Here is a 16,216-nt window from a genome sequence, read left to right on the forward strand (position 1 = left end):
ATGACAATCATAAGCAAATTACGCCAATCGATCGATACTAATATATGAAAATAGTCCCGTAATATTTCGTACCATATCTGTCATTCCAATACATTATTGCTTTTCACTTGGCGTCTGTCGACGTAGGAGTAGGACTATCATCTTGGCTAACCTCCCTAGGCTGAGTGGTAAATGGCTCATACCCAATAAGTGAATATGTGTGCGTGCAGTATCGGCTAGTCTTGAAGTCAGTTTTATCTTAAGAAACGGAAGAGACCTTACCTCTTTCTATCCATCAACTCTGTGCGTATCTGGGATTGTGATTGACCTCTTCTTATTTTATTGGTTATTTTGTCTTCACATAGTTATACGATTGATATAAAATGAGTTTTATTAAAAAAATAGAATTATATTTGGATTTTATTTGTATACACATGAGATATCGTACTATATGCATCTTTAATACGAAGTCGGTATCACAAAATAACATAATTTACAAAATGACACATGAGAGATGCACGCCTTAATAACGAGTATAACTAGTTCATTATCATAGCGCTCATACCAATGAAATACTTTCTTCACTACCTTGCTAAATTATTGCTTGCTTGTTAAGTTATACAAAAATGAACCTATTGGTAAAAACTTATTATATAAGTAATATTATAATGCGGTATTTCGAGATACAGTCTCGATTCACCCTGAAGTAGGTACCAGGCTACTAATGGTGTTATTCATAAACGTCCATCAAATCTTAACAAACCGTTGAGAATCGTTTGTCCCTATCCGTCATTTTGACATTTCAGTTTGTTAGAGAGAGACAACATTTTACAGAGCTATGTAAGAGTTAGTTAAATTTTATAACTATTAACAAAACAGTTTAACAGAAACAGTTATTGATTACAGAAGAGGTGTAAACACCAAGATCATGCTTCTAATTTGACACTATCTGTAAATTATGCGATAACAATAGTTGTAAATATTCAATAATTGACAATTCAGTTACCCCAAAACATATGGTGCCGTACAGTGCCGTCTTCAGCTGCCAAACTCGGGGATACATTTTTAATACTTACCACCACCACCAACTTAGGTACTTAGGTACCGCTTTTTCTAAATATTTTTTCGCTGTTAAATGAAAATGTAGAATATGTGCCTAATTATTTTTTTAATTGTAATATCTTACCAGGATTTGAGGACTCGTCTGTGTCCACTGCAGATCTGGGTCTCTCAGTTTCAGGTAGCGGCAGATTTTCTTCACCTCTAGGTATTTCATTAATGGAATCGTCTTTATGCGGTAACAGAAAAAAAAAAGAATATTACAAAACATAAAAAATAAATACGAAAATTAATTGAACTAAAATAAATGGCAAATAAGTATACCCGACGGACAGCCGGCCTCGTCAGCGCCGTCCGAGCAGTCCTTCACGCCGTTGCAGCGCGTGTAGCCGGGGTGGCACGCTCCGCCATCGCACCGGACCCAGTCGTCTGGGCACGACTCATTTGATGCTACATGACATATATAATTACGTGTTACTAAGCCCATCTGTAGTAGTATTGTTGTTTTTATCGACGTGAGTGAAAAACAAAATATGTTAAGTAGTATCACATAAGATTTATGTATTGATCATATTTTTTATTGATTTGAGTTTATCTTAGAGTAATTTAAAGGGACCCACTGATTAATAGTACGTCGCACGGAATCGGTCTGTCAGTTAGAACAAAAAGTTGATAGTTCCGAACAACTGACAGGCCGATACCGTCCGGCGGACTGGTTAATCAGTGGGCCCCCCCAAAACTATTAAGTACTAAAGTGTATCATTTTATTAAATTATTTACTTGGTAAGTTCAGAAATAAAATTCAAAATAATGTTGTTAACAAACACAAAAAACAAATAAACATGAATGTACATACCTACATTTTTAACTACCTTACCTTTTTACTACCTTAATAACTTCAGATAATCAATTCCGGGTGAATTTTGTAGAGAAGTAATTCACCCTTCAATTTTTGCCGGTCCTGTTACGGTGCTGTACGGTGTACCGCGTAGTATAAGTAACATTGGATGCAGACCTGCACGCAACTCCGGTCTGCGAGCAAGACATCCTATATACGTGCATAGCGCTATATCGCCTATACACCAGAGCGGTGTGCCAATCCGCATCTATGTGATAACTGTGTTACACAGTATTTTATATTGACCTGGGTCGACGTTGGTGGCGCTAAAGTCCGCCTCGCTGACAACCACTCCCTCCAGCGAGCGGCGATTGTGGATGTGGTCCTGGAGGATCCTGGCGATCTTGTCCATGTCGTAATAACCCGTTGTTACGATGTCCAGCGTCACCTTGCATGAGAAGTCGTCAGTGGCTCGAGATCTGTAACGATAGGTATTTATTTGTTATGCAAAAGTACACAGTACAGGTAGTAAAATCGTTATTACAAGAACAAAAGTATCATCTTGAGCATTGTGAGAGTTTCAAGACATATGAAACGCATTTTTTAACTCATCGTCACGAAGAAAGTACGAAATGTAAAGTAACACAAAAAATCGAAGCTAAATAGTAAATTGTGCGACGCGGGACGTCAAATCAATATGAATCAAAAGTTTAGTGAGAGAGAGTACTACTATTTAGTAGTAACTGTAGTAAGTAGTTGTTTTTTTTATTACTCAAGTCTGTAATAGTTTTTCTCTGCACTTGAGAATATCAACACCCTTTAAGAGTTAGGGTGGGTGCTCTAACATGTTGAGGTTACTGGAAAAAAGCCGTCAAAAATTCAAAGTGCCTTTGACATACTTTACTTTAAAAGGATTTTGGATACATAACTGACCATCGCGTTTTATTTTCATGTGTGTCTTTCCAAATGACCATTTCATTATGCTATTACCTACTTTTTGCTACGCTATTTAATCAGGTTTGTTTTGAGGACCCCTTTTCCGACCCATTGCCTTAAAGCAATACAAAAGTCATATTTTACCTACGAAACGCTCCTAACAAAATGGCAATACAGGCTCACAGTAATATTAGCAGCCGTTAAGATCTATGGAAAACAAGGAAATTGCGATTTTGTCGGTGAAATATTGCGTTTATGTCTATAGTTGCTATTGGCTACGTGCGAAGTGCATAGTGGGGGTACAGTAAAGCGATGGCAGCATCCGCAGCGCATGCGGTGGTAAAATTTGGCACTATCAATGGACTTATTTAACATTTCGTAAAAATTATATGCACGAAATTGAATTTTTAATTTACGATAACTCTTAAGATATTCATTTAAATTGTAGGGTGTAAGGTATAATTGTAATCTGGATATTTTTTTTTAATATAAGTAACGTATTTAATTTGACAATGATTAATACTGTATCCATGTAAATCGCTTTGTAAATACCACATATTAAGAATGAGTATAGTAAGTTTTCCGTAAAAGATAGACATACACCACCATAGACTTTTTTATAGACCAATGAAACGGAGAAAACCCTACTATATATTGTGTTGTAATAGCTCCAACGGATTAGGAATGTTTTCTATTAAAGCTCCTAGACAGTGTGATTTTTTCCGACATCGTTGGCAAACGTCGTAATATTTTAACCAATTTTACTAAAAACCTTAATAAATTGACACTTAAACCTTCTTCAAAAATCGTTCTATCGATAGGTGAAGGTTTTGGGGGCCGTTTTATAAGATGTAGTGATTTGACGTTTTGTGCTAGATTTGCGAATGCTCGGTGGCGTGACGGTCGGTCACGTAGTGAATACAATACTTTTTTTAATAAAATGTAAGGAATCTAATGCTATCATATTTTTTCCTTCAAGGATGATTAAAAATAGCTCGAGTCTTCAAACTTGGGGTCTTGTATTTTTTTTATTATTTCCATGTATTCTTTAAGAGTAAAGTTAAAGTGAAATCAAATTCCTTGACCGTACATTTCATTTGTCGAGTTCCCGATATTTAACAAATATCTTTACATGTTTATAACCCCTGTGTATGTTATTCAATAGTATTTAGGTGTAATTATCATTTACATGTTAGCTTGAAACCGGATATTAAGACTCGTACGAGTAATTAAGTAAGTAAACTGGTACCTTACCTTAAGTCATTATCGGGCAGTCAATTAAATGGTCATATATTATGATAATTCTACATAAATAATTATATATGATTGAGAAAATGTATTTATCATAGGTAGATATAATTAAATTGCTGCTTCTAGGCGCATTTGTCTTCAGGTCACGTAGTAGGTTAATTAAAAATGGTTTTTTAAGGACGGTACAATCTCAACTTACTGTATCCTCACAAGGCTTGCTCTTTGAGTGCCGGATATTTCTCTGTTTCTTCCTTGTTCTTCGTAAATCTTATTTACGGCATTGGCCAAGGACTTGGAAAAGTTCTGGAACTGCGGCGAGTCTCTGTTGGAGTATTCTTCCTGGTAGGGTTGCATTGCCACGAAGGTAACGCGGAGCGTCTCTGTAATACGTTAATAGGAAAACATGATTGCAGGTTTTGCATACGCCAACATTCCTCTTATCACCTAACCTATCTTTTCTTTAGTACATATAATAGTATAAATTAAATACGAAATTATCAAAAAATTTACAGAGGGCCAATTAGTGTTTGTCTCAAGTCTTTTGAGTCTAAATTAAAGAACTCGACTTGTTTTTCCGAGACTCAGAGCTTAAAAAACTTCTGAGTCTTTTAAGTCCCGAGTCGAGTCCTTTATTGAGTCTTTTTTAAGCGCAACTCAAAAGGACTCGAATCTCCGAATAAAGACTCAGCCAACAATTTTATAGGTTTTACCTTAACAGTAAAGAAAATAGGCGTTATTGTATGATTTATGTTATGTACATCCATGAGTTTTACACAAAGACAACCCATTTCGAAGTTATTTGTAATAAAGTTACAAGTTCTCCGAAAAGGACTCAAGTCTCAACAAAAGACTCGTTTCTCTTATAAGTTGAAAAGAACTCGAGTTACGTTTTAATTATAAGAGTCGGAAAAACTCAGTCGAGTCTTCGGTTTTTACATGTATGTATATGTAACAAAAATAGTGGATATCCGTTTAAGGGCATATTCGGTATCGTGTTTTGATTAAAAAAGGCAAAGAAAAAGAATTTATGTTTTTTTTCTATGGGGCAGGTCGTCCAAATCGGCTTAACCCTCCATACAAAGCCCAAAATTTTATCGCGTCTAAATAATTTTTCCCATTTTTTCCAAATCAGACCACGACACCGAATAAGCCCTTGAACGGATCCCCGCAATTTTTGTTACACCTAGTATTATTGATATTTGTGCATTTCGCTCGCACCAACGTATATTTGTATAAGTGTGGTGTGGATACCATACCTACCATATGTATGCCAAATGTCTAAGTAAGGCATATACATGTTGCAAAGGCCAAATGTTATATTTGAATACAATGTTTTATACTCACTTTCTTTCGGCTCCGAGGTGTCCACGGGAACGTGCGCGCCGGAACCGTCGCCGGTTTCGTCATCGAATCTAAAATAAGAAACATTATGCTTTATACATAATCATAATATGTTACATAATATATTATAGCACTGTCATAGTTTAAGGGTCTGTTCTTAAGAATAAAGCCTGAAATAAAGATTCAATTAGAAATCTACCTTCCTTGTCAAAAGCTTACAATGTGGTTCCTTTATATTTTTATCCCAATATATTTGTATTCACAAGAAAATTTACAGTGACATCGCCCGGATCATCGTTGCAACAGTAATATTGCTTCAGTCTTCAGTAGCAATCCGAATAATGTAAAATATGATGTATTGACTCTTAAAAGAGGCCTACTTGGAGAATAATTATTTGAAGTTTGAGTCGTTTTCTAAAAATAAGTCGAATGGCTCCAGACTTATAAATGCCGGGGGGGGGGGGGGGGGGGGGGGGGGGAGGGGAGTTTATGAACGATCGGATCGTAGTCAAATCCCGGCCCGTACATGTCTTGAAAATTATGCTATGTTATTTCCTCTTTAGATACTTACTACCTATATCATTGAATTTAATAGAGAAAACCTTTTACGGAAATAGATCTAAACCAAAACCAAGACCACTTTTGTTATGCAAAATCTCTTTATTACTATAAAATGAGAGCAGAGAGCACGTCTATCGGCGTGGCGGCTATGTTCTTATGACTCTTATGGCCTTGAGGCATTCTCGATCTCTCTACTAATCAACCGTTCATAAGATGATCATGCACTTACGGTACGACGCCACCAGCCGGGTCGTCCGTGCTGGTGTCCTCGGTGTCCTCCGGCTCCGGCGTAGTCGACGACGACGACGCTGAAACATTCATTTACTTATTTAGAATTACCAACAGATAATATATCTTCCTACATTACATGCTCTTCAATTTATGTAAAAATATGGCTGATGGTTTCCAATTATAGGATTTATAGGTACATAGCAAATAGCAGTGTCATTGTGGCTGTAATCAGAAGATCCGATGGGATGACTTATTGCTATGCCCTACTTATGTTGCAAACAATTAATAAAATGTATTATGCATAATAATAGGCAAGGATTTTATTTATTGCGAGATATACATCTTGCAATAAAAATGACAGAAATATTAACGAGCATCAAACGAAACCCGGATCCCGAAGGTGAATATACATACAGTATTTTTCACGAGGTTCATCCAATTTTGATTAGTCTAGCGATGAACTACTGGGACTGTCATTGTCAATTTGCCTGATATAATTTAAGTTATCAAAGAGATTGACAGTGACATTGCCCATTTCCGCTGTCAGAATGCTGTAGGGACCGTGCGCGTTGGAGGGTCTGCCATCTTGTGGCCTGGATCGGAACCATAAACATGTACATTTACACGTCACGTGTTTTCTTGTGCATAGTAGGTTCTGCCATCTTGTGGGCTACATCGGAACAATAAACATCACATTTACACCTCGCGCCAAAAATCTGACGGCTCCTGTGCTGCCTCCTACAGTTCATGCACGCTCCCTGTAGAGAGTTAGTAATGCTGTTTCAACAGGGTTAATATGGAAGGTGGAGGTAAGGAATTAAATCTCCATGTACCAAAAACTGTCATAAAAACCTTAAACAGGTGGCGCTACAATACCTAGAATACTTGACAAAAAATCAATCATAGACAGCGCACTACACTCCATCAATAACGCCTAGGTTCTAAGCTACTCTAGCGCTACTCTGGAGAGATTTGAAACTATTATTTATAGCTGACAGCTGGGCACTTTTGCAACAGTTCTACCATAAGAGATTACACTCCTTTTAAATCCACACTCCATAAGGGTTAACCTTAACTTGCGAATATACCTATAGCAGCAAGCGAAAGAACAAACCACGTGTTTGGGCTGGATATGTCGGCCACTGACAGATACACCACAATGTCACTGTAGTACAATTTCCTTATATAAAACGTTTGACAGTTCTTTCTCTATAGGATGACAGCTGCTGCCACCGTAATTTCCGTTCAGTTTGTTGATTGTGCGTGGTGCATACAATGGTATATAATAATAGTGATAACAATAGGTACAGAGAGTCGGACCAAGATAACTATGCACGGCATTTGTAATGATAAAGTGTGAGAATGTCATCACAAATCTCAAATGTCTATGAAAATATGACGTTTATAATGACATCCCCACACTTTGATGTATCGAACTCGTTGCAGAGTTAGCTTAGACGGACTCTGTGTATTAATATATGCATCTAGAAGTAAAAAGAAACTCAAGTAGAACCTAAATTATAGTAAAAAATATATTTTATAACCAGTTTCATAAATAAATTAAGGTGCCTTGGGATAACATTGAACTAATTTTGAACGGATGGATGAGCAATGATGATGATGTTCTGTTGCAAGTTTGAACAATATTGCCAGCACTAAGAATATTACACGTGATTCGGATGTACAGAGGATTTTTTGCCTTACCCCTGTTTTTAACTTACCCCAACACACCTCAAGTAAGTATGTCTATACACTTTAGCAAAGCATAAAACAAGTTATTAGAAAAATAACCACTGATAATAATAAATAACATCGCCATAGCCTTATTCATATAACAATACTCCCAATACGTTATAACCATCAATGGCTTGACAAAGTGGGATAATTTTGAAAATTTCAAATCATGTAATAAACTAAGAGCACTTTCTACTGTAAGAACGCGTTGCAGTAGTGTGTTGCCAAAATATAAGGTAGGTTTACTAGATATTAGATATTTACGAAATTCTTCCGTTTCTGAAGTTATTTAATTGTTTCTTATATTACTAGTAATAATAGTGCTACAATATTTACTTACAGAAAATGTTAAAGAAATCAAACTGCCGCTTTATTCTTGACAGGTGACCGGCGAGACCGCTTTCATGTTCTTTAACCTCGAGGAACTCGTTAGACGCATCTTCCTCACCCTCCCAGTACAGGTCCTCGGATGTCACCTGTAATGTTATTAAAATAAACGACTTAATATCACAGATTAATTGTATTAACACGTACTATTGAGTAAATAAGTTGTCATGACAATATGGGTCAGCTGAATTAAGAACATGTTATATACTTGTGAATATACAGAATGACGACCTTAATAAGAGTTTAGTGATTGGGCAAAGCCGACGAACACGCCCCGCCCTTAAAACGATTCGGCAGCCCCTTTTGGCGCAGATACTTACACGAAAATAACTTTTCACACTCCTAACGCTGTAGGTATTTATTTTACTTTATACAATCCTTACCTAATATTACGTATTCGTATTACGATCAGCGAGTAAAAAAATAACGTAAACAAAACTGAGTTCCAAACGAAGCCATCTTCTACTAGAAATCCATCGTTGAACTAAATTACTTACCGCCTCAGTTAATTTGTAGGATAATAATACACGTAGCTGGTACTTATTATTATTACGATTACAATATAAGAGAGAGTGTCAGTCATTACATAAAGTGTTCTTTTCCAACATACACGACGCTAATTTCCATCAATCATAAATAGTACATTTGTCATAGCATAAGGATCGTCTTACTGATTACTCAGACAATAACAATACAGATTGATTTTTATCAGGGATCGGAACAGGTTTTTTGCAAAAACATCGAAATAACCATAGGTATATTTCGGTTTATTTTATACTCAAAATGTAGGACTCAGTTCTGTTTTTAGATAACGACTTCGTATTATTAGATTGCCCGATTAGGAATGAAATAATTAACAAAGAACGAAAAAATACCGTTTTCGTTCCCATACAAAAAATACCGGTTTCCGATCCCTGATTTTTATAGTGAGTAGAAATGCTGATGAATAAAACTACACATTTTTTAGAGCGAACTCGTGTTGGGGATATATCGCTCCATTACAAAGCTGCTCGTACTTAAAAATATCAACGCGAAAACTTTTTTCCATGTTAATTAGTGTTTAGTATCAGTTTATGCATTTGCTACTAAATAGAAGTAATATCTCGGACGATCAATGTTCGAAATGATATTGATATGTCAATATTTTCAATTGTTTGGTTAACTTAAATAGCATGCCCATTTACACTCTATATGCAGCATTTGTTTACCTTTTATAAAAAAATTAAAACGAAACCTCGAAATTAACGGAGGCTTTGCAGGATAAGCCATTTCCGATTGCTCATTGCAGTGTTCTCTAATCTTGTTGTGATACTGATGATAAATATTATGTCACGCTCCATACACCACGTGTCTTAAGTGGTTTGTTGATCGAAACTATCATTTTTAAGCTAAAAACTTTATGTTATTTCAATTTAATTATTATTAATTTGGTAATGTGTCCCGTACTTATTTAATTCAGTTTAATTATTTACACTGTTGGTCACTGAACACGAGACGATTTTGTGCACGCGAGCTGTAAGCGTAATGAGTAATGAGAAAGCCGATGTGTGTGTAATGACCAATGCACACGCGTTTTATACGACGTTTTTCAATACACTTGCTAGGAGAAAATAAGACTTAGGTATATATTAATCAACGGTCGTGCCAGGATAAGCTAAGTGATTCTGCCCCCATCAAGTTTGGGCTTGTAATTTTTATGGGTGATGTGGCTCTATATCATTAATTAAAATGCAAAATATCAGCCCCTAACCTACATAGTTTTTGGTAAAAATACTAAATATGATTAATCTTCGATATTTTTATTGTAGTCAACCGATTTTTCCGTTCGTTACATATTTTGTACATCTACTAAAGATTACTAGAGATTGTATGACATACATTTAATTATCTATATGTCATAGAAAAAAAAATGCTGAGTATTCTTTTAATTTTTTTTATTGACGTTAGAGACCGCTCCGATTTTTTCACCATTGATAACCACCTATAACATCACTTTTTTTTTAGTTTTAGCTGTGGGAGAACATGAAGATATCTTAACATAAAATACTTTATGAAGGCAACGGCGCGAACGAAATCAACAACAGACAATTTTTAAATGGTAAAAAAGCGAATATATTCGTATTTATAACAGATGGCATTTGAGACTAAATCGATAAAATGTTAAGTTTAGATATTTAATAATGTAATATAAGGATAATGTAATGTATAAAATAAGTTGGTTTAAAAAATTGTTATTTGTACAACAAGAGAGCTAAGTTTGATATTTCTACGAGTGCTTATTTTTGAGTCACGTGCAAAGCGAAAGATTCTTTAATTTAGAATCTTGAGCGAAGTAAGGGACTCAAAAGCGCCCGAGATGTAAATAACTTTGATCTCGTGTAGTACACAAAAGTTTTCACGACAGCAGTGAGAACGTATTTGGAAGGTAAAATACAACCTGAAAAAATGTAATCCGCCTTCATCATTATTTCATTCATGTTTTCTTAAGGTATTCTAACAATTAGGTTTAATTACCGCAATAAAACGAAACGAATGAAATTTCAATAATATAATACGGAAATAATGAAGTAGCGAACATCAACTGACAGTTCAATCGACAACGTTTTTTATGTAACAAAAAACTTTGTAAGATACGGTCCGAATTGCGGATACAACTATTTGTCAACTACAGTAAAGATCGCTAAAAGTAGAATTATTTACTTTGCGTAACAATTGAGTATTTTTTTTAAGTTCACTGTTTTTATTGTATAATAAAATACGTAAAATATGGTGGTTTTATTAAATTTAAACTTTTATTTCATTAATTAATTATTACGAACGAAGACTCGTATGAACTGTCAATATACCGTTGAATTACGTATGCACGTTTTTGTCTCTTTCTTTTTGCTAATGACGTGAAAGGGATATAGATAATAAAATTCAAATATTTTGAACTTGTATTAGGCCCCGCACGGTGAAATTACATTCCAATATAAAGGTCACCGGTGACCGTAGAGCTGGCAGCTTCCTCGCTCAAAGAATTAGTCTTGCGATACAGCGAGGAAATGCTGCTAGCATCTACGGCACCATGCCGTAGGGGGATAGTTTTTAGTATTTTATTTGAACACTAGTATTATTTATTTTTAGATCTAGGTAAAGTTTTGTAGTTATAATTAAATAAAGACTACAAATAAACTTAAAAAAGGTCACTTAAATGTTATTTTGTCGCACTCAGTGAGTAAAATCGCATTCTGTTCACTGTTTTTAAGTAGCAAATTATCCTTGTTCGAGCTGCTGACGTGAAAAATGTATTACTCGACCAATTAAGAAGGCTCCGTTTTCATACATAATGTTATCAATAAATAACCATAATAAAGGTTAGTTTATCATACATGATCGTACAAGTTTTATCTAAAATTGTAACTGGTGGCCTAGCGGTAAGACCGTGCGACTTGCAATACGGAGGTCGCGGGTTACCAATGAGTTTTTCGGAACTTATGTACGAAATATCATTTGATATTCACCAGTCGCTTTTCCGTGAAGGAAAACATCGTGAGGAAACCGGACTAATCCCAATAAGGCCTACTTTACTCTGGGTCGAAAGGCCAGATGGCAGGCGCTTTCGTAAAAACTAGTGCCTATGTCAATTTTCGGGATTAGTTGCCAAGCGGACCCCAGGCTCCCATGAGCCGTGGCAAAATGCCGGGACAACGCGAGGAAGAAGAAGACCGTACAAGTGCTATAATATAATGAAAAAATATGCGTGTTTATTATCTAGGATTATGAGCTTAAAAGCGGTTCAATTACTTCCACTTTACGAGCAAGTGTGTTGAAAAAGTTTGTTATTGATTGTGTATTTTCAATAACTCTTTATACCAATATCGGGATGCAATGTGATTGATGGTACAACCAGTATCAAATAGATACTTAGTAATAGGTAAAGTGGCCGAATGTACAGCATACCATTTTTGTCACTATAGGATTGAGGATGTGTTATATGTCACTTTGGCTGCGACTATATAATATATTTATCGATCTATTTAATTTTGTCTATACCTGCCTGCTTTAGATATAAGTTTATTAATCTATATTGAAAACATTACTAAAATTGCTCCCTAGGGTACCTCTTGCTACATTGGTATTCATAAGGCAATGTTTACATATATAACACTTCAGCACATGATTCACAAATAAATCGCCACCCAAGCCACAATTAGGCGGAGCGGGCGGCCGGCAGCGAGCGGGATTTCTTTGCAATTTTAGCTAGTCCGACATGATCCGCCGACGAGTGTATACGACGCGACTCGCAACTTAATGGTCTCAAAGGTTACGACTGCTTTCTTAATAAAATTACTTTCAGATACATGCAGAATATGTTTTTTTTTGTCTTTCCCGTAACACATTCCAGGTACTCGAGTACAATAAAAAAGAAAATAACCTTTATAAAAGTCTAATGAACGAATCGGGCACTAACTTAACCTAGTGGCCGATTCGATTTTTTTTAAATACTACTAACCAAACAGGAGCACGTTTTTAGTAAACCACACATACATATGTATACCTAAGTTATTGGTCTCGAATATCGTGCAACTCAAATAAGTGTCGATACATTTTGAACCTGGATGTATCTGCATTTGAAACTTTGTTTTTGGAAAACTTATTTAACTTGCAATGTATCTAACTATGTACGGGTCAAATCTTACAAGCTAAATTAGACCCATTTCCCATTATTCAATTGAGCTAAAACTTTACACACATATGTACGTTGAGTGATTGGAAGAAAAGAAAAGTCAGAAATAAAAGCTTGTATCAAAAATGACTTGTTTCCAATAAACTTAACTTTTTGTATAAGTAGATAGGTAACTAAATAAATAAATATTTAAGGACAATATTATACGAATTGACTAAGTCCCACAATAAGTTCAGTAAGAATATTTAGGCTAGCTGTGTCGCTTCAACTCGCGGACAAACGTTGACGAAAAGTATTTATGAAAGTACTGACTCAATTGATTTTCAATAATATACGTATGCGTGCAGAAAGAGAAAGACAAAAAAAGAATAACAAGCCATGATGTTTGCAACGCAACGCTCACTGGAGAATGAAGCAAATGTAAACAAATGCAACATGACTTTATTCAATTGGATTTCCCGTCTCGCAGACAAGCTGCCTCCGTGACAGCTCCCTACTCCTGCACTTTATGAAAATGTGCGATGTAGGTACAGTCAGCATCAAAGTAGCGGATAAAACAACGCACCATAAGAATCTGCCACCCTGGAATTATTTTCCAAGTAAAAATAATATATATATATATATATATATATATACATACGGGGTTTTTTTAAGTCCGTTAATTTCAAGGGTGCATTCCTGAGCTTAAATAACTTTCTCAAAGAAACTGGTACTCTAATTACCTCCATTTTGGAGATAATTAATGATTTATTTCTATCTGATAATAAGGCCCCTACGAGCGTGTACACTTGCCTTAATGCCTGTTTACATATTGATTAGTACTTAGTATGAGTTTACAATTTTGCTACTAACGCAAGTACTATCTCGGACGATCGATATTCGAAATGTTATTGATATGCCATAGTTTTCAATTGTTTGGTGGATTTAAATATAATTTCCGTGTAACAGCAATACTATTAATTACTATTTACAAACATTAAACAAAAAAATTTTTTTTATGGCATTTAGTTTCCTTAAATGTGAAGATACCACGAAGTGCCCGGAGTCTAAAGCAAGTCTAAAGAGAGATCCGAGTTTAAAGACAGAACAGAGAACCGTATAGACAGATCTATAGTTTATGTTCAAAAGCAATAATTACAATTACAACCTATTTTTTTTTGTTTTTCAACACACCAGCTCGACAAACCTGCGCGTTATCGTGGATGACACGTACTAAACTATTGTATATAATATTATTAATTAGTACTGGGAGCTAGATACTAACAATGTAAAACTACTCGTATGCTGTGCGAATGTTTTTTCACTGGAAGTAGGTCCATATGTCTGTCTAAAAAAATAAACATTCGTCTTGTTAATAGATATCATGTGATTCATGTGCAAAGGCGATGAAGGATAGGAGCCATACACTGTTTAAAATAATGAGCTCCAGATAAATTCAGGTCAAGAACCAAGTATATATAAATTACCGAAAATAAACAAGTTAGTTACCGTATACTGTCTAGTTGCATTTTTAGGTTTGCGTAGTCAAAATGGTCACGATGGAACTGTGCTTATAATTTATAAATGGATTATTTACTCAAGTGGTGTCGAAAAATTATATAATATGATTATATCTGATTGTAAATTCCGTCAGATTATATCTGATTATACAGAAGAAAAATTGATTCCGTAAGCTTTGTTTGTATGGCCCTGATACTAAAATGACAGTTGGCCAATCCAGTGGCGTAACTAGGGTGGGGGAGAGGGGGGGGGGGGGGCGATCCGCCCCGGGTGTCAGACCGTGAACATCAGTAGTGCCACCTATAAAAATTCGTAAAATCGTGACAGTTTGCAAAACCGCCATTAAGGAAATAATATACAAAAAGGAACCCGAGAGATTTTGACAGTATTATTTTTTTTACACTTTTATTTACATTTCGCCTAGTTTCAGAGTTACAACCTACTATTTATAGTATCCATTTACGTCTTTTTTTTCTTATAAATTGTTATAAACGAAAAGCGTTGTATGCAGTATAGTTCGTGTCATCCACGATGACGCACAGATTTGTCAAATCTAACCTTTAATAACATGGCAATACAAGTCAAGGCACTCGTCCCCGTTAATGACACAATCTATGCCTACCATGCTAAGGTCGTACATACACGGTCGCCGAATTGTACCAGGGTCATTGCAGCAATTCCACAATTTTGTGAAATCGTAATTATAGATTTTTAAACTAACACGCCATATTATGTAATAGATTTTAACTCTAATTAGCTGATGAAGAAATAAAATGATAAAGGTACCTTGTTTGCCTAAGAGACCCTAAAATTAAGCAGAGCGTGTGCAGCCTCCCTTCCGGACTCCCGTTCAAAACAGTCTCTTAAGGCATTGAGTACAAAGAGGAAAAACTAGGGAAAAGAACGCTTCAATGTAACTGACACCACCGACTGCAGGTTTGCATGTGTTAGATGTTACTAAAACGAATAACAATTCATTTTAGACTAGAATTCATGACATAGCCACAAAGTAAATAAAATATTGTATATATGTATAGGTACATATATAGATGAACACATGCAAAATATACTTCTTAAGCTGATAGCATAATTTAACCGATTTATCTTTTATAAATGGTTTATGTCCTAAATAATCCTATATAAAAGTGTTGTTTCTTGGTTAACAATCAAGTATCATTGTCTAGGCCAACATAAGGTAAAGAAAGGTAAACTTAAATGCGTTACGCGAACCCTGAAAGTTATCGGTGAGATGGTATTTCACCTACTTTAATGAAGGTGGGGCTCGTCTAATTGTCTGCTCAATTAGTGAACGCCACGATACCTCTCTTCGAATTAAAATTAGAACCAACGTGAATAATTGTTCTTGACACTGCTCGGTCTAGCTTTGATTTAAGCTTTTAACGAAACCATTCTAATATCAGATGATTAGAAAGGAACATGTTTTATTTTGCTCGGTAACAGTATGAAATCAAAAGATTACCAGGGGTGAATTTTCGCCTAGGCCCACAAGTCCCGCGGCTAGGGGCCCAGGCAACCTAGCAATGGTTTTGAGATGGAGAAGGAGGCCCCCTCCAAAATCCAATATAATATTTACAAGGAACGAGCTATTTACACATATAATTTACAAAAGATGAGCAAACTAAACATTTGCTACTTATTGACTACGCAGAACCAAGAAAATTATATTAAACAAAAGACGCGTGCTGGCAGCGGCATCCGTATTGGCCAGG

At 35.6% G+C, this 16,216-nt stretch overlaps 1 protein-coding gene across 2 annotated transcripts in view; it reads right to left on the minus strand.

The window, feature by feature from the left end:
- Positions 1-16,216, minus strand: part of LOC133527173 (basement membrane-specific heparan sulfate proteoglycan core protein) — a 204,374-nt gene that overhangs the window by 133,153 nt on the left and 55,005 nt on the right. For both annotated transcript variants that reach the window (XM_061864076.1, XM_061864067.1), the window contains exons 2-8: positions 8,271-8,406; positions 6,195-6,273; positions 5,408-5,475; positions 4,263-4,443; positions 2,183-2,355; positions 1,363-1,488; positions 1,166-1,267 (exon numbers count right to left, since the gene is read on the minus strand). In XM_061864076.1, the coding sequence (XP_061720060.1) occupies positions 1,166-1,267; positions 1,363-1,488; positions 2,183-2,355; positions 4,263-4,443; positions 5,408-5,475; positions 6,195-6,273; positions 8,271-8,406 (865 nt within the window). The remainder of the gene's footprint in view (positions 1-1,165; positions 1,268-1,362; positions 1,489-2,182; positions 2,356-4,262; positions 4,444-5,407; positions 5,476-6,194; positions 6,274-8,270; positions 8,407-16,216) is intronic.

This window comes from Cydia pomonella, chromosome 1 (assembly GCF_033807575.1).
Source record: "Cydia pomonella isolate Wapato2018A chromosome 1, ilCydPomo1, whole genome shotgun sequence".
In the NCBI taxonomy this organism is placed as follows: domain Eukaryota; kingdom Metazoa; phylum Arthropoda; class Insecta; order Lepidoptera; family Tortricidae; genus Cydia; species Cydia pomonella.